We start from the raw sequence: 19005 nt of genomic DNA, 5'->3' as shown, positions 1-19005 counted from the left end.
GTTGCCAGGATACTGGAGTTGAAGTTCCATTTCCATTTCCTATTCTGTGCCTATGTGGTTGGAGTATTATCTTCTGTCAAATTATCTTAATTTAAAAATGAAGATTAATTCATTAAAACTAGGCAAATATATCTGCACATTTTTTTTACTATGGACAAAAAACCCATTTGCCTATTTATTTATGCAAATAATGCTTACTATAATCCCTCTATTGGTAATGAAGGCATCAGAACATAAATCGTGGTGATTACATTAACGTTGGCAGTGTCAATATATAGGCTGAAAGGTAAACTTCTCTTACAATCAATAAATCAAAATTTCCCCTCACTGTAGTGGAATCAAAAGCAAAAATTTTCTTTACGAATTCCCAAGTATAACAGGTACTTACGACAGTTTTTATCAGAAATTATCCACCATTTGCAAAGCTTTTATAGAAAGACAGAAAACAGAAATCCAAACTTGTCTGCACTGGAAACCTGATCAATGAATTTTATATGCCCACATTATGAAAATATTTTCTCATATCTTAAACAGTTATTTTTATTCCTCTGAAGTGGAAAAACCTTCTGCATAAAGCTATCACGTTTATGCATAGGGCTCCTTCCCTATTCAAAAAGTAAATGATATGCTAACAAACCTTTAAGAAAAGTGATTTTTGCATAATCTATAGCAGAGCCTATTTACAGCAGAGCTCCCTATTCGGTTGGGAGAAAGAAAAACCAGTCACCATCAACTGAGAGCTTGTTGTGGACAGTCAGGATAAGAATATTGACTGGGGAAAAACTACACATATTTCGTCTCTGCACATTTCAACTCCCAAACCTTCTCTGGTTAACAAAAGTCCTTTGGTATTATCAAACTAAAGCAGACTGACAGAAATATCAGGTACTGCTTTTATTGGTTGAGTTCTATGAAAACTGCATGATGTACATCAGCCCATCTGAAAAAGGTGATGGTTCTAACAAACTGCATCTAAAATGGAGGTGGCTCTTCTCTGCGGGAAACCACTTTATTATGGTACCTGGTAGGGAACAAGCAGAACTTGCAGAGCACATAACTGACCTGGAGGATGAGTCTTCCTACTCATTTTCATGCAGACCTTTTCCACAAGTGTACAACTGTCTAATGAGACATACCTTTGAAACTTGAAAAAAATGCCTGGTTTAGCCTTTTTTTTTGAGCAGAAATTTCATATATATTAAGGGTGCTTTCATTGGTGATAATCTCTGTTAAGATAGTTTATGATTCTTGAAAGTGAAGCCCAAAAAATCCATAGAATCACAGAATATCTCAAGTTGGAAGGGACCCATAGGGATCATTGAGTCCACCTCCCAATGAAGGCAATTTGACTGCTTTTCACAACTCAAACCAGCTACCACAGAAAAGACTCCCAGAGTAATTTGGGGAATTATTTTTGAACCTTCCACATTTCAGAAGACAACAGCATTTAGAAAAGACAGGTAGAGTCTTCTTCTATCAACCTGAAGATTTCTTGTTGAATTTATGTTGGCTGTATGTACAGCCTGAATAATATTGTCTTCTCTCTAGATCACAAGAAATCCATCATCAAATTCTCATTATAAGCTTGGTTCTTGTTGCATTGTGGATCTTTTCTTTTGAAGTCTGTTACTGAACTCTTCTAGTTCCTCCAGTGTTTATATGTAAGGGGCCCTGCCTGAACCAATGACCTCAAGCTCAACAGGAAATGTCCTTTGTTCTGGAGGGACAGCAGTTTCCAATACTGGATGGCACTCTGCGATCTTTACGTTTTTGAACCAATTTAGTGAGATGATATGGTAGGAGAAACAAAGAAACAGAAAGGAATCCCTAAAATTTAATCTGTGGCAGAAAACAACCAACCAAAAAAGAGTATCCATAGGTCAGACAATCAAGCAAATATGCTGTCTATGCCAGAAAGGTCTTTGGTAGACTATGGACCAGAAATGGTGCAACGCAACAAGGGAAAGTGTTCACAACACATGGCAATGTTGTATTGCCCTGTGACAAGGGATTTCTATCTATGGAGTTGTACATTTAGTAGAAGAAAAGCAGTGAATCAAGTTAAAAAGAAAGTAGGCATATAATAGCTTGTCTAGAGTTTGGGAAATTTACTGCTAGTTTATCCAAATACAAAAAAAGTCTAGTCCTTCCCTGCAACTATCTCACTAAGTTGACCTTCACCACAAACTTAGCTTCAGCCACCTCTGTTATCACAGTGTAATCACAATCTTTTTCAAATCATTATTTTGGTACTGCAGATATTCAGGTCTGATTTTTAATCAATGACATATTAAGCATCAGCAAAATAGTTTGCTTAGCTGTTCCATTGGCAATTTTTAAAAAGGAATGAAAACATGTACCCTTTTGATTACCTTGTTAAAGTGAGTCATGATGGCATTATAGCAGTGCTCAGTATTTCTGCTGTAATTAAGAATCTGTCATATTTTTCATTAAAACACATTCTTTAAAATGAGACTTATAACTTGGTCATTTCAATCATTACCAGCCTGAAGTGTAGCATGCAACATGGCAACTAGATAAAGAAAATGACATCTAAAATTTGCTTTTGCAAAATATAAGTATTAAAGTGCCCATGACACGCACAACATTTTATCTATGTTATTTGCACATTCTCTGTATTTTAAGTACAAAATGGTCTTTCTCTTCTTAAAATTAGTTTTTGCACGTTTTCAACTCTGCTCCAAACTGTAAACCATGTTATGGAACCATCAGATCAAAAAGACTGTTTTCAAATAGAAATAAATGGCTATTTACAAGGCACACATGTAAAACTAAACTTTTTTTTTTATTCTGAATCAAAGTTTCTACATTCTGTAAATTATTACCATGAATAAGTAAAGCAGAATTTGATGATTTTTTCCAACATTTAAGACTTAGATGTTTCTTATTAAAAAACAAAAAAAACCTAAAAAGTCTTGGGGATATAACAGGAACTCATTGAGAAAAAAAGCTTGTACAGAAAAAGATAGTCAATAGGAAAGGAACTTGGGTAAATGTCTATTCAGTATATGAACATGGCACCTAAAATTCTGTAGCATCTACTGGTTTGATATGAGACATAAACTAGGTAATCTAAGACTGAAATTACTGTAAACATTCCCAATGCATGTGTTTCAAATAGTAACAATACTTTGCAGAGAATGTTCTTTCTCTTGCATACAAATTATTTTTTACTGTGGTTTTGTTATTATTATCATTAATACTGGACCCAGTTTGGGTAAGCCTACTTCCATGATAATGTATTAGTTTCATCGAAGAGGTTTTTATACAAACTTGAGGGCACTGTATTGCTTCAGTGAAATACGTCAGGATGTCATATGAAATAGCTCTACTATTCAGGTAGACAGAGAGGGATTAAACTCATTGAGGATGACCTGGTCCCAAATCTGAATAGAATCACCGAAATAATACTGGTTTCATGGAAGAAGCTGTGCAAAAAAAGTAGATATTTATAATGTACAACACCTAATTCTTAAACCATAGGAAGTAAACAATTTTTACTAGCATCTTTTTTTAGTTGCTAAACTAATTAACTACCCTGGTTCAGTTAATGGGGCTCTATAAAGCATCCACAAACCAGAAAATTTATCTTAGTAAAAAAGGCAGAATAGGACATTCCTGTCTCAGTACTGTCAGCTCCTAACAATCCACACCTATATTATCTCCCATTTACTTCACTGCTTTTCAACACAGCTTTTCTTCACCTTTATAAATGACATTTTTGAAACTATAAAATGCTCTGTGCTGCTCAAACTTTCTTGCTTCAATAGTTTCTCATTGCTGTACAAGTAAATCTACATCCTTTGTTACTAATATACACAAACCTATTGGTATGTGACTTTGACTCCAGGCTGAAAACAGGCTATAAATTTAGAAATCAATATCTAACTCTATCAATATTCATTTTACTTTTTCAATACAAAATACAAAGGTGAAAGAGCAGTAAATAAGCTGGAGTACTGAAATAAATTGGGTGTTCTTGTCACAATTAATAAATGTTTAACCAGTAACACTGCTTGCTACAGAAGTCTATGGCTTTGTAAGGTGCCTGAAAGTAGCAGGTGCTACCCTTGTGGGACTCAAAACCAGAGAACGTTTCAACACTTCATTAGGATCACCGGTCATTTTCTTCAGTACTACTGAACTTAAACGTATAAATGGCCATTTTCAACACTTTGCATAGTGCCACAGGAATTAATTTACTGATAAAATTTATTCAAAAAATGCAGACGAGAAATGTGAAAATATTTTTTTCAATGGATTCGCTCGTATTAGGGGAAAATGCTAATTTGCAGCACATGTAGCTCAAGAAAACATTTGCAGTTAAAGACTCATTTACTGATAGACTTTCAGGTTTCACTTTGATCTTAAATATGGACAATTATTAGAAGAATGCTTCATTTCCAACTTTTGTTCATGTAATTATACAGCTTTCGTCCTTTCTTTCAAGAAAGAAGTTTACAAATTCTTCCACAGAAAATCTAGTCCTCCTGTTCCTATATCTAACTAAAATTACTGAAAGAAGAATAATCAAATAATGCTTTCATTTTAATTCAACTTTCCAAATGTATTTCCATTCTAAAAGGAAACCCTGTTTCTTTCACAAAAGGGTATGAAATACTGACAAACAAACAAGGCCTGTGATGGATAAATAATATTTTAGCTGCAGGAAGGTTAGCCTTTGATAAAACTGTAATAATTCATAAAATGTTACACATTACCTATACATATGTACAAGTTTACTGGAAGTTTACCAAAGTTTCTGTTTGCTTAAAAATTTACTGTGATGAAATGCAGAAAAAAACTTCTATAAGATCACAGAAAAAATTCTCAATCCTTCTGCCCAGAACAAAATTGAAAATATTACCTTGAACTTGAAAAGAAAAAACCACATGTTAATTAAAAGGTACCTCATATGACACCTTTATCCGCCATTATTCTTTGTCACTCTCCATATAAAGGCAAATTTTGGGGCCAAAACAATCTCTAAAATTGCGAATATATAGATACGTAACATTAAATGACCACATTATATATTTGACTTAGTATCAAAATATTGGCTTTGCAAAGTTATGCAGAGGAGCCAGCTTGTAAAATAAAATACTGAACGCTGAAAGTCCAAGGTAAAATGAATAATAAAATTAATTTCATGATACTTCATACCCTCTCAGTACGAAATGACATCCTCTAGTACTTGAAAGTTGTAAAGTGAAAATCACCTTGTAGAAATAATTATATTATTCTCTCTTCAGCCATTAAGTATTTTTCTTTCTCACTTCACATATGTTCAGAGTCTTAGAAGCTGACCCATACATTCTCTTTTTCCATATTGCTGCCACTAAGGTGATTTTATAGCATTTTTAATATTATTCTTGGTCTGTTTCTGCCACTGCGGTGTGAAACAAAGAAGTTTCAGGAGGGGGAATCCATTTGGAATACAAATATTCGGCTTCTCTAAAGACATCTGTTTAGAATATATTTGAAGAACTAACTGCATGTGTTACATATGTAGCTGCAGTAATTGATACATGACTAGGACATGCAATCTAGATTTCCATATTAGCAATATATAAAAAGCCTCACACAGGCACACACAATCTAATCCTTCCAGTATGCTCATCTATAATTAATACAACAAACTGATGAGAGTCCTATAAATCACTGCTAAGTATTGAAAAAGTCATTTCACAGCTGTGACATCAGCAAAATGCATCCAATGACTGTGACCTCGCATCTGTAAAAATCTTTCAGAAATGTATTGCAAGTGCTTTCTATTTAATCTACAGTACTAATTTTAAAGCTGTGTTTCACAGCCTTATCTCCACATTTTCAATTGTTTGCCTGAGAATTCACATCCCATCTTTATTGTGCAGGGTATTTATGGTATACATATACATTCCTCAGAGAAAAGAGATACCTCATGTCTTTTACCTTGTAATGCTTGAATAGACATAAACAGTAATCTTTGGTGTCTATGATTCTCAGTATATGAAAAAAGATTTATTCTCTTTAAAGAAGTGTCATGATACAAAGGACTAGAAATTGAAAATGTTTTGAGGGAGAATTAAGAGAGCCTATTTATTTCTTAATCTCTATTTAATAAATAAGGATAGGACATATCTGAAGTTATATGGGAAGTTACTGAATTTATCAAGCATTTCCCCAGGTCACTGACCTACTGCTTTGTATTTAGAGATTTAACATCTTGTGTTTTATGTTCTGTCCCAGGGAAATTGGTTACCTGTGGGTCCTGGCAGGGGAGCAGCTTTCCTTCTCCGTTTGATGTCTCCCATGCACAATGATCCTAAATGTACACTGGTTTGCCTGCAAGTAATTATAGGAGAAAACTATTAACAAAGGAAGAAAACCACCACATAAATACACAGCTTGTACAATCTGAACCTATATCAAAACATTCTCAACCAAGATGAAGCTGCACAGTCAAGCCACCAATCTTGTTTATATCGAAGCATAATTATGTTTGTTGACAAGTGCTCAGTATCTAAATGCAGCATCATAAATTGTTACTGGAATGAATAATATAAAGGGAATGCTTTTTAATTTTCAAAACTGGCAATCTTTCTAGCTCAACATAAAACAAAAACACTGTTGCTCTTGACAGGAAAATAGCTAAGATTAATTATCTAAAGAGATCACAATACTGTTGGTAGGTTATCAATTGGCTAGTAACGCCTGACTGTCAGAACAACATTTATTACATGAAAAGCATTATCAATTTTTTTTTAAGGTAAGATGAAGAATGAATGAGAAAACATGAAACAGTAAACTCTTAAAAGGTGCATGAAATAAATTTGTAGCACAGCAATTTGTCTTCTAATTCACTGGCAAGTTTGGAGAATGATAACATGGAAGCACTGTATCTGGTATACTCGTTAAACAATTATGAGCTTACACTCAGAGACTGGAAAATTGTTGGAGCTGCAGAGGATGGTGAACAAGCAAATCTTATTGCATTAAAGCCAGCTATTAGAAGTCAGGTACCACAGAAAAGAGTAAATTTGGAATTTCCAATAATTTAATTTTGGAATATAATCTTAATGATCAATTTAGTTATTATTTTTCTTAAAGCAATGTACAGTGCCTGTTGAATGAAGTATATGGAGCTGGCTTTTTTTATTTAAAAGATCTAGAACAGAAGGGGTGAAAAGGCAGTAATTTCTAAACTCCACAATTTAAATACGTCTCCATAAATGTTACTGAGAAGTGTGATTCTTACCACAGAAGCGTAGTGAATTTTGATAAAATTACAAGCTGAGAATTGTATCTGACAGTCTACTGGAGCATAGTAACACTGTCACTCATGGGATCTGGTTTCAGCGTGGATATATGACTTATCCTTTACTGCATTTATAAACTTTTTAAAGCTGTGCAGCTTCTAAATGAATAACAAATGGTCTTACGATGTTGAGAGACCTCAGAACTGCTCAATAATGTACAAGAGTGACAACAAGGCCTTGATGAAAAAGATGACAATGTACAATCTTCTACATACTTCTAAAAAGTTACAGTAAATTAACAAGTACCACAGTGCTTTTATTTAAATAGTAAAATATTCCAAGAAATTTGTTTCACACAGAAATGCACTCTAGCTTCACCTAATAAACCCCTATGTCAACACTTATTTAATCATCTTTGTTTTGAAACAGATGTTTACCTTGCAATTCTTCTAAATTGAAACTGCATCCTATTTTAACATCCAGAAACTGAACACAGTTTAACTAGTATATTAATACAGTGATTTCAGATCTAAATTTAGACAGAAATCAAGAACTGTAACCCTTTCATGATTGATTGTACAATAAAGAAAAGTACTTTTTAAATACAATATGGGGAAACAATTCTTAGAATAAAATATTTAAGGGATGTTTAATCATCAACATATCAATATATAACATTGCTACTAAACATGAAGAATAAATTGTGTGGTAAATTACATGTTGAACAGTGTGCAACTGTTTTCTCTTCTGAATGAAAAAGGGAGAAAGTCTCCAGGAATACAAGTAGGATGAAAGATAAAAATTAATAAAGTCAGTCAATTGAACCTGAAGACCTGAGCCACAGCAGTAACAGCTAGCAGTGTTTGAGTTATTTTACCCAGAATTGATTATCTGTTACACTACATTGAGATATCTAGATTATTGATCTGTAAGATTATGGTACTAGGGTCTCCCGACTTTTCCTTCAGGCACATGGAATGGAGTTGCAACAAATAACACTAAGTAAGGACTACTTTGTTATTGTTGTCACCCTTCATGTAGAACATAGCAGTTACTTTTTAATTTAAAATCAATGAATGTCTGAAAGGCAGCCTTGTTCCTTCAGCATAAATGAATCATTCGCCTTTGCCGAGCACAACAACCCGATCACCAGCCAAGGTTAGAGTGGGTATTTCTTTGTTGTTGTCAAAAATTCTGTACGCCACAAATAAATAACAATATGCTAGAGTACCAATTAAGCTTTGTCAAATCTGGTTTTATGGCCACTAACATCAAACATTAAGCTAACTTGTGATTCTAAAGCGGCATTTGCTTTCAGCAGGCCTTAACATTTGATAGGCACTGTCAATGTAGATCATGGCAAAACAAAAAGGTTTTTTAAAAAAATTTTTTACAAGGAACAGACAAGAACTATCACTGCTCTGGAACCAGCAGGTTAGACAAAATGAAGTAGTATTCTGAAGCTGCACAGTACATTTTGAAATGCTTGTAATGGGCGTATTATAAAGTGGGGAGAACTCTGACTCTCAATCAGGCTAAGTTCAGCATTATGTTTCTTAGCATTAAATCAGGAGATTGTGGATTACAGAAAGGAAGCAAGCTATTTGCCTGACTTCTCTCTACTTACCCCTAGCTTGCTTCCAGCTATCATTTATAAATAGTGCTCTGGAGGGAAGCTAGGCATTTTATTAGGGAAAAAATAAAACTTGTTAAGACCACCTTGCCTGAAAACTTGGCTTTTGATGTGCTGGTGACAGGCACTGGAGCAAGCAGTGTCAAATGGAATAATTTTAAAGGAAAGACAACAGGAACTTGTCGCCTCGTTGTATGCATTTACAAATAGAGGCTTTTCAGAGTATTAGGCCTAGTTAAAGCTGCCCTCTGGATAAAAAGTGTTCCCAAGCAGCCTCAGACAAGCTTGGGAGACAAACAGATGTGACTATGGTCCCTGGCGTTTGGCAAGAACACTCACTGTCAATAAGAAAAATATGAGCATGGACAGGGCATCAGCTGCACCATGGCCGAGCAGGGCTGCAAGTGTCATAGCAGCGGCAGAGTTGTGGCAGAGGGAAATAAGAGGGCTGCAAAAGCCAGGCTGGTGTGAACTTACACTAGCATGCCAAGAATTTTTTTTGTTGTTATTGTGTCATGCCTCAATGTATTAAACAAAAACACTGGAAAAACCACCGTCAATTTTTATTCATTTTTCATCTTGCACACGGTGTTTAGATTCTCCTTTCTATGTGGTAAATAAAAGCCTCAAAAATGAAGACAGAGTGGGAAGGCAGTAACAACAAAAAAGCTATTGAAATAATAAATAATAAACATGATAAAAAATTGTTTTGATACAGCAAATACTTTTATAGAAGCAAAGACACGTAAAGCAATTCACAAGCATCTATGCATTCTTGTGACAAACATTCTAACAAAAATTTTGTTATTTCCTTAAATAGTTGCAGTCTCCCTATAATTTATTTTTTCAAGGTAATTGCCCTTACTATAGTAACATGACTAGAATCATCTCTTTAAGCTCCCCAAACATTGGGGACAACACAATCTCTCTTTCTGTAATTTTTATAGTTCAATAAGCAAAGATTTTTGAAGAGTGTCTTTTTTTTGCAGTTACACATGTTCACTTCTCGAAGACATTTGTAATAGGCAATGTCAAATTTTTATCTACCCTGACCTTTGCAGTCAATTTGGTTACATTCCCCAAATAAATATCTGTTGTGGGGGGGATCCTACAGCTGCACTGCTTTAATTGCAACACACCTTCTGAGCAACTGAGCACACAAAGCAGTTCTTAGCTCTTTCACTAGTAGTTACCACCTTTGCTGCTATCGGAATCCCAAGTTCACCAGTCTGATCCCTGAGAAGGATAATACAATAAAAAGGCCATAGGGCAGCAGATACTCCTGAACATGTGCTCCAGCTCTCTGGTTTACTACATGCTTCTGTAATCACTATCATCCCATGTGTAAAAAGACCCAAACAAAACCCCAAAACTCCACCAAAATGCAGAAAACCACCCTTCTCCCCTAAATTAAAGCGCCCTATTAAAATTCAGTAATTGTTCCACAGTCTCTTCAGAAAGATGCAACGAAGACAGTGTTACATAGCAGACAGCTTCATATGCACTGGGACAATGGCCTATAGTAGTGAGACTGTCATCTCACTTGGGGGAACTCTGGGTACTAGTGTATTAAATACAAAATGTTTGCATGCTTATTTTATATATCTCATTGTAGCAACAGGTCTGTTAATCACTTCACTTTGTCTGTCTGCTGTTAGCAGTTGTCACTTTCCTTGCAAGCTGCAATGCTTTATTTGATATCAGGGCAGCTGCTTTTGTTGGTGCACTGTAATTGTGGTGAGGGTTACAACACCATTGAAAGCAAACTTAATTTTGTCCCTTAGTATGTTTAGTGTCAAACCACTTACCAGATGACACTATGACATTGCTAAGATTACTTGTAAGTAACAGAGGTGATAGTTTTATGTTCTGTTTGTGTCAAAAATGCATAAAAGTACTGATTATTAACAAAGGCAGATGTGGAAGAGTGTTTTTTTTGTTTAACAGTGTTTATTATATTTCTGCACTCTAACTTTGAAAATTCTATGCAGCGTATTATTATGATGCAATAGTGTTCTCAAGAAGTCTGATTCATATTTCATAATTAGATGAATTGGTAATGATCAATACTTGCCCATCCGTTATATTCCAATTAATATCTTTCTCACCTGAGGAACAAACCCCCAGGAAGTAGTGACACACTGTTCTGCCACAGTATCAATGCATTCCTGCAGATGGCTGTAGAACCCTTCAGGTTTATCACCACTGAATGCTTCAGCTAATGGAGAGGCTTCATAAAAGTTTATAAGTGAACTTCTTTCACCAGAGATTACAATAAGGCAAGAGTTGACTGGTTTGCATTTTAGAAGAGACTTGAGAGAATTATTGCGAAGGGGAAATCTAACTGAAACTGTCAGTTCTCAGTCTTAAAATATAAATACGAAATAGATATGAATATGGATATGACTGAAGAGAGAATGCAGTGAGGACCACAACTCACTTTAAGCTTGAAATGACTGGAACATTTCTTATAAACTGAAATTGAGTAGGGAGTGTGTGAAGCACTGTTCAAAACAGCACTTAAAAATGAAAAAACAAAACTCACAATTGCGTAATGGACAAGAAAGCCAATAAAATGATTTAAAAAAATGGAATGTGTGGAACAGCTCAACTTTATAAAATCAAGGAATAATCTGAGCAAGCTTTCCATTATTTAAGTACATTTTACACAAAAATGTCACGGAAATGGTTCTCATATCCTTACACAGAACGGACCTTAGTACAGATTATTTAATTTCTTACATGGTTTAAAATGCAGACACTGCTATATCTGGTGGCCAATGGAACTGCATCCATTTGCACTGCTTAAGTAAGAGAGCTTGGATGAACTTTAACTCTTACTGTACCTTTCTAAGTCTCCACAAGTGGCAGACAATGGCTTCAAGAGCATCCAAGTGCATGAAACAGTTTATGATCAGTTTAGAGGTAAACACCATTAAAAACCTGTTAAATATGTATTTCTAAATGTCCAATTAGCTAATTATTTAAGATGAATACAAAATTCTATACTTCTATGTGACTGAGTCTCCAGAAATACGGACTTAAACAAAAGGTATCATGTCAAATACACATACAAGGCAACTTGTGCTGTAAGTCTGGGAAGGTTATTCTGTATTATCTAGGTATAATGAATGTTTCTAATCTTTGCCTCTGGCATGCATCTCAACATAACCACAGAAAAGATGCATGATTTCATAATATTACACTGAAATATGCAAGACATGTTTGTTTTTGAGGAAAAATATGTGAAAAACAATGGCTAAGGAATTTTATAAAGAAACATTTCATCTTTCCCTTGCAGCACACAGATTGGCCAAAACATGGACACAGCCTGTGATCTCCATCTGAATGCCCAGAGAAAAGTAACATATGCAGTAATGCATGTGCTCCAGTGACAGTCAGAGTGGGATGGCACCTTGTCCATTCTTTTGCTCTCTAAAATATACATACTGCATATGCACTTCCAGTAGATGCACAGGACACTATCTTGATGTCAGCATTTCTGAGGAGTAGATGAAGGCAGGTGAGAATGAACAAAACAGTTGCTTTAACAATGAAGATTTGGACTCCACATCTTAGTATTATGGTATAGGGAAATCTTGAAAAACAATCCAGCAACGTTTTGTTAAGAACATTTGAGATAAACCTCACTCAGTACAAATTTACCTGACTTCAGGTCAAATCAGTGTCTGAAATCTGTTATTTGTTACAGAAACACATCACATGCGCACTGGGCAGTCAGTATATTAAATGCCAGAACACTCACCACAGTCACACACCAAAGCTGCTGCAACAGCTGCATTCTGGGTGAATAGTTCCTCACCTGAGCCTTTTTTCCAGAGAAAAATATACTTTTGATAATGGGACACTGAGATTGTATGCTCAGGCTGTACATAAGGTCTGTCTCTGGTTCCATCAAACCCTCTCAGAGAATTAGAAGAATTTAATAGCTTTTATGGAACCTGTGAAAGCAGCATTGGTGAGACGCAGTATCAGAAGACTGATTCCTGGAAATAGGAAACTAAAGACCTACATCAACTGTACAGCAGATTGCTTCATCTGCCTCCACAAGTGCAAACCCCATTACCTTAACCAGAAGGGCTATGCACTTTATTTTCCTTTTATTAAATCTTAAACAGATGTGATAAAACCATGTAACTCTATCAAACTCCTTTTATACTATGCCAGTCGGTTCACAAGATAACCTTAAACAGAAGCATGACAGAACTGTATTATTGACAGTCTTAGTGCAATCCTATTATGAGAATACAGTCTTCCCCTGGCCCCATCAGATTACCTCATCACCTAATATGTTCCTTTCTGTTATCTTTTTCAGCACTTTTAAGTCTCATTCAGACATAGTGGTCATCCAAAATTTACCTGAACTCTAGAAATCTATACATCCAACTCCACACTGGCATAATTTTGGCAAACACAGTGGGAAATAAAAACTTACATCACTACATACATTTAGACACCCAATCTCAAGTCACTTATATACTTTATTTGTGATTTGAGTCTCTAAAAAAAGTAATTCTGCAGTATAAGCTTACTGCCCTCAGAAAGGATAATGCATTGTTTTTTCTTGTTTCTAATTAGTAATTTAAGCATATGTTCAGCATTTAACTCTAAATGTTTGCCTTTTCCCCAAGCTCTAAGACAGCTGTCCAAGATGTGAATGCCAGAAAACATTTAAATATCAACATCTGTTGAATTATGTTAATTTAGTGTAATATAATTGGGCATGAGTTGGAATTGATCAAAAGTATATGAATTACACAAAGGCAAATCCAAAACAATATCTTGGTGTACAAACAAGTCACCAAGGAACAGTGAGGGAACAAAAAAAAATCCACTTCTGTTAAAAATTCAATAGCTAAAACTTAAGTTTTCTTCAATAAATGACATGATTTCACATTTTCAAGACAGAAAATGAATATTTATACTCATTCAGAATATATATTTTGTATTTATACAGAGTATTTCTAAATATTTTTGCAAGCAAGTTCCATTATTGTTTTGTGTCAAGTAGCACCTGATAAAAATAATGCTTATATTCATGTAATGGTGAAACACAGTTAGAAAATAGGTTGAAGCAATAGAATACCATCCTGTTACAAGATAATATTGTTTCACAAGTTCTAAAGCAAAAGTTCTTTGGTTTCTTCTTCATCTTGCGACAACATTGTTGATATCCAAAAGACATGGTCCCTGATCCATCTTTGAAGTGATTTGGAAAATATCTTTACAACGTGAGCAGTAACCATGGACTTGAACAGATACTTCAAGGGAAGGACTTAACAGCTTACTTAGCTACACTGTTTCTTCCAGATATTTCTGGATACATATTTGCTTATTAAGTACGACATTCACTAAATAAACTCAGTACAGGACAAATGTATTTTGTTGAAAAGACTTTAAAAAATACATCTTAAAGTTCTGGATTACACTCATGCAGAGTTAGGTTAAATTATTGCAAACATTAGCATCATATTCAAAATCCTTTAGCTTTAAAACAGGTACGGGACAAGAAGCAAGGCTAAAAATCCAAATACTTAATATAGTAGCTCAAAACTGGAAGAAGGCAAATGTCCTATCAGGTTGGAAGCACTTAACACTCAACCTGTGTGGCAATTTCTTTCTGTATCTCTGTCTTGGGAAGGTGAGCAAGCATGGCCAGCTTGGAATGAATCTGGTCGTTATAAGAGACCAATAATGCACTTAATGTACATAAACAGCCAGCATAATGTAATGGTTTTTAATCAGTCATTCAGATCTAGATCTGGACCAGTGATATAGAAGCTTTTTGTCATATTACAACCACTGTGGTCAGTCCTTAACCTGCTGCCTTCCAATCGGTTCTAAGAAAATAACAGGTCTGCAGCTGGACCCCAACATCATTCTCCTCTTTAATCCCTTTCACTTCCCTATTTTTAATACTATGCTTGAGAAACAATTCTTCAATCTTATTGTCTGGCTAAGATAGTACAGTTATAAATCAGTCAATAATCTGATAAACAAAAATATAAGTGTATGCAAGTTGGGATAAGGGGGGAAAAATTAATAACTCACTAAAGCTAAGACTGAACATTAAGCAAATTATGCTTCCTAACACTCTGCGCCTGTTCCCCTCAGTAACTGTCATGCAACCCCACTGAGTACAAGGGATCTGTGTGTGTAGGAGTGAATGCAAAATTTGACTTTCTAATAACAAAGGAGAGCAGGTAAGTGAAAGTGAAAGAAAAATTGTTCTTTTTTGGTCCTTTTTAGTTTAAAAATTCTTTAATAGCAAAAACTTTATTTATGTCCTTCTGCTCTGTATTATTAATTAGCAATATCAACAGTTCTAAAACATGAATATAAAGTAATAAGAGAATGGCAAAAATAATTCCAAAATCCAGAAATCAGCAGGTTGAATGGTGTCCTTTGCTTCCTTTTGGCTAGGACAGTTATGGAGTGTTAGTTTCCAGATAGGCTGAAATTTTTTGTTACAATAAATGATCACAGTTTCTCAATATCAATAAAGAAAATAAACATGAACATTTTATGTAACTTGAAACAAACTATTCACATTTTCTTCTAAACTCTTTCTCTCCTTACACAAAGCCACAGTCTGAATAGTCAGTATGCCTATGCTTCAGAATTTTAGTGAACGTGCAGTAGTGGATATTGGATTATGGATGAGATCCAGGGATCTCTTTAAGATTAGTAAGAACTCAATATAAAAATTGCATGAACAGTTCAATTTACATTAAGAACAGAAAGAGGCAAACCCACCTTTCCTTCATGCATGGCTACTCATCCTTACATTTGTGGTATGCAGCTTTTATGTACCTGTGTGGTGAACCAGATAGAGAAGATCCAAATTTCTTGTGGTGGGGGAGATGCTGGGACAAACGAGTGGTGGAAAAACAGACTGCAGAACAACCTCTATTGATTGCAGTGCTTGTTGAACTACAGTGCAAGTTACTGCGCATAGCTCTTGCTGAGACCTTAAACACTAGGAAGGGCCTTCACTCCTCTGAAGCCCAAATTAACTTTATCCTTATGCCATTAGCATTTTAACAGGTAAGCTGAGACAACCAAAGCCTGAGCTATGGAGCACAAACTTGAGCTAAAAGAAGAGAGTCTAATGCATCTGAGTGTGAGAAACAAGCACAACATGTGCTAAAATTCAGGTACTTGAAAGTGAGAAATTTGCTGTCAATTCAATCAGGGGAAAATTTAATCCAGATGGTGTATCATGGGGGGAACCAGAAGTACATAATTTCTATAGGTTATCTGATGTTTTATTATATATATTTTTTAAAATCGGGACTAATTGACTTCCTCTTAGTTAACATGCTCATGTGTACCTGGAATTCAATTTTAAATGACCAATTTTCAGTGTAATTTAGCAGTTTATTTATGTACAATATTGTGAAGTATATTAGATTTTAGCACGATAACAATGAAGTTTGGCTTGTAGTTTTGTACTTCATTAGTTTTGCATTAAAGATGCAATGAAACTACTCAGATCGTATAGAGAAATGTATTTTTGAAACAGAGCGCAGTGTCTTCAAAATTTCTGCTATTTTTGCAGATGTTCTCATTATGGAAGTTGGGTTAAAATATTGTACTTTTAAGTCACTTAGTGTCTAATGTTAATTTAATCAATGAATATTTTAAATTTATCCATAAACCAATACTGAGGCTTGAAGATTTCCATAAAATTAAAGCATCACATACTGGCTACATTTTGAAATAACAATCAAAGTGTCATTGCCTCATCCCTCTCTCCCAAATGAATATCTTTTTGGGACCTTAAAAATTAGGCCATAAGTACAGAAAACCCAATCAGGAATTGCCCTCTTCCAAAATGGCACCATCTTTTATTCTTTCCTGAGAATAGAAATACCAAACTGATGAAATAATGTTGTCCCTGAGTGTGACAGCAAGGGAGGAAAGCAATGCGTCCTCAAACATTCACATAATTTAATCTGGAACTGCAAATATTATTAAGCACCAATCATAACAGTACAGTTACTGCTTCATGGCACTCCAAAGAGGAGATAAAACTGCTTAGTTGTTAATTTCTAATGATGTAAACACATTTGGATTTTAATGTTATATCTGAATCTCCTGCATTATTAGCTCGGGGGTTACAAGACATTAACTTACTACCTTTAATAATTTTACACTTGAATTAAAAGGTGTGTTTAAATATTACTTTATTTTAAAGTATTTTTGTTGAGAATATGTGTTCATGTGATGGCAGAAGTGATTCACCTAGTAAAACAGCTATGCATTCCTTAGCTTTACAGCAGTGTAAGCATGTGCACGTTTTCATGTATAATTTTCAAAAACTGGCTGAATTTACTTCCTCTGGTATTGTAATTTCATTCCGCAAAGGCCACATTAAACAATTACAGTTCTTGTAATTAACCAGTAGTCTAATATACAGTTTTCTTATCCCAATCTATTAACAGCTGCTCAAAAAATGTAGTAATTAATGGTTTCATTTATTTTTGGCAAACCTGCAACTCGACAAATAGTTTTGTATCTGCTGCAAATTAGGACTCTTTCCCAAACAACAGATGACACGGTGGGAAAGAGGGAGCATGCAGAATCCTTGCACATTTTTGTCTCTTTAGAAGATCAAATAAAGAGCAGCTGTAATGCTATTTGTCACATCTGTGAAAAAAAGTACCATGATCCATATCATCAGATGAAAATGAACAAGTGCTGTACAAACAGGGGCTTCCTTTCCAAACTGGGAAAGACAGAAAGCTGCATTTCTAACCAAAGCAATAATACACTTTTGAAAAGTCCTCATCAGATTTGGTGCTATATTTCCCTTAGGACCCTTCTTGAAATACTAATTCATAGAGAATACTGTTAGTTATAAAAAGTGAAAATACTTGAGTCATCCTCTAAAACCAAACACAAGGAACAGATTTAATCAGGATTGAGAACAACTAGAGAAAGGAGGGAGACAGTTGCAGAAAACACGTGAGAGCTTTGACTAATGTTCTGTGATTTTACTGACACTTATCGCTATTTAGTTGCATCTGACATGTTTCCTTTACGTAACTGTTCTTGTATTACTTCCAGAGTCTGCTTTCCTGAACGTCTGTCTCTTCCACATGTGCAAAGACCTGTATTTCAGTCTGTGCTGTTCACCAAGGCAGGAGAAGACTACAGAGACTTCTTGCCAGCTCAAAATAGAGAAGCAACAGGTCATCACTGGACGACTGACACACAGCCCTCCTGCCACATTATAGTAATGGCTGAGTAGGTGGCTCCTGCTGATTTTTAAAGAAATACCAGGGTCCTACCTCTACTTCAAGCTATGGTGTACTTTGCAGCCACAAGATATGGCTAACTAGTCCATACTGAGGTGCAGCTACATTGATTAGATTGTTACACTGTAAAAGAAGTGTGACACAAGACCACTATGTATAGTAAAGGAAATAATTACACAAGTTTAATTTATTCAGTAGTCTGCTGTTTTCTCAATCTGCAATTCTATTGTTTCTAGATTATAGCATAAATTAACTCATTATGGCACCGACTGTATGACCAAAGGCAAAATATTAAGTTGTTTAAGTATTCTGGTCATTCTGTCAAATGAGGAAAAAAGTACTTCCTAATTTCAGAGAGTATTGTGATGATAAATACATTAAATATTAAGACACAGACTGACAGGTGTGTGATGGAGGTCCCCCATATATTGAACAATATAATCACACATTCAAAATCACGTTATAGCAGCTCAGCAAAATACCGTTCAATGCTGTCTCCGTTGCTGACCAAATCAATCTCTAAGCCCTGGGTCATCTTCTTTAGGTAGAACTCATTTTTATAAAACTTTACAAAGGTGCCTTAAGAAAATGTTTTACCTCATGACAGGAGCAGGCAAACAGTGAGCACATGCAGCTATGGCAGTTCAGCTGCCAAGCAGCAACTTGTTAACTCGCCATAACTCAATCATGTTCAATTGTTTGCCCGCTGCCTCAGGCTACAGACAGACATTTGGTCTGCTAACAACTGCACCAGATGAAGACATTACTATCCCAAGCTATTTGTTATCGCACATCTGCTGGAGATTATCATCTCCACAGCTCTGCCGGA

General features: G+C 35.2%; 1 protein-coding gene across 1 annotated transcript in view; it reads right to left on the bottom strand.

Annotated features, from left to right (window-relative positions):
- The window catches only part of GPATCH2 (G-patch domain containing 2), a 127711-nt gene that overhangs the window by 9983 nt on the left and 98723 nt on the right, over positions 1-19005 (bottom strand). Inside the window, exon 9 of the mRNA XM_032989439.2 lies at positions 6263-6345. Coding sequence (XP_032845330.1) covers positions 6263-6345 — 83 coding nt within the window. The remainder of the gene's footprint in view (positions 1-6262; positions 6346-19005) is intronic.

Source organism: Tyto alba, unplaced genomic scaffold (assembly GCF_018691265.1).
Source record: "Tyto alba isolate M040663 unplaced genomic scaffold, T.alba_DEE_v4.0 Super-Scaffold_16, whole genome shotgun sequence".
Classification (NCBI taxonomy): domain Eukaryota; kingdom Metazoa; phylum Chordata; class Aves; order Strigiformes; family Tytonidae; genus Tyto; species Tyto alba.
This window is presented reverse-complemented; position numbering and strand designations above follow the sequence as displayed.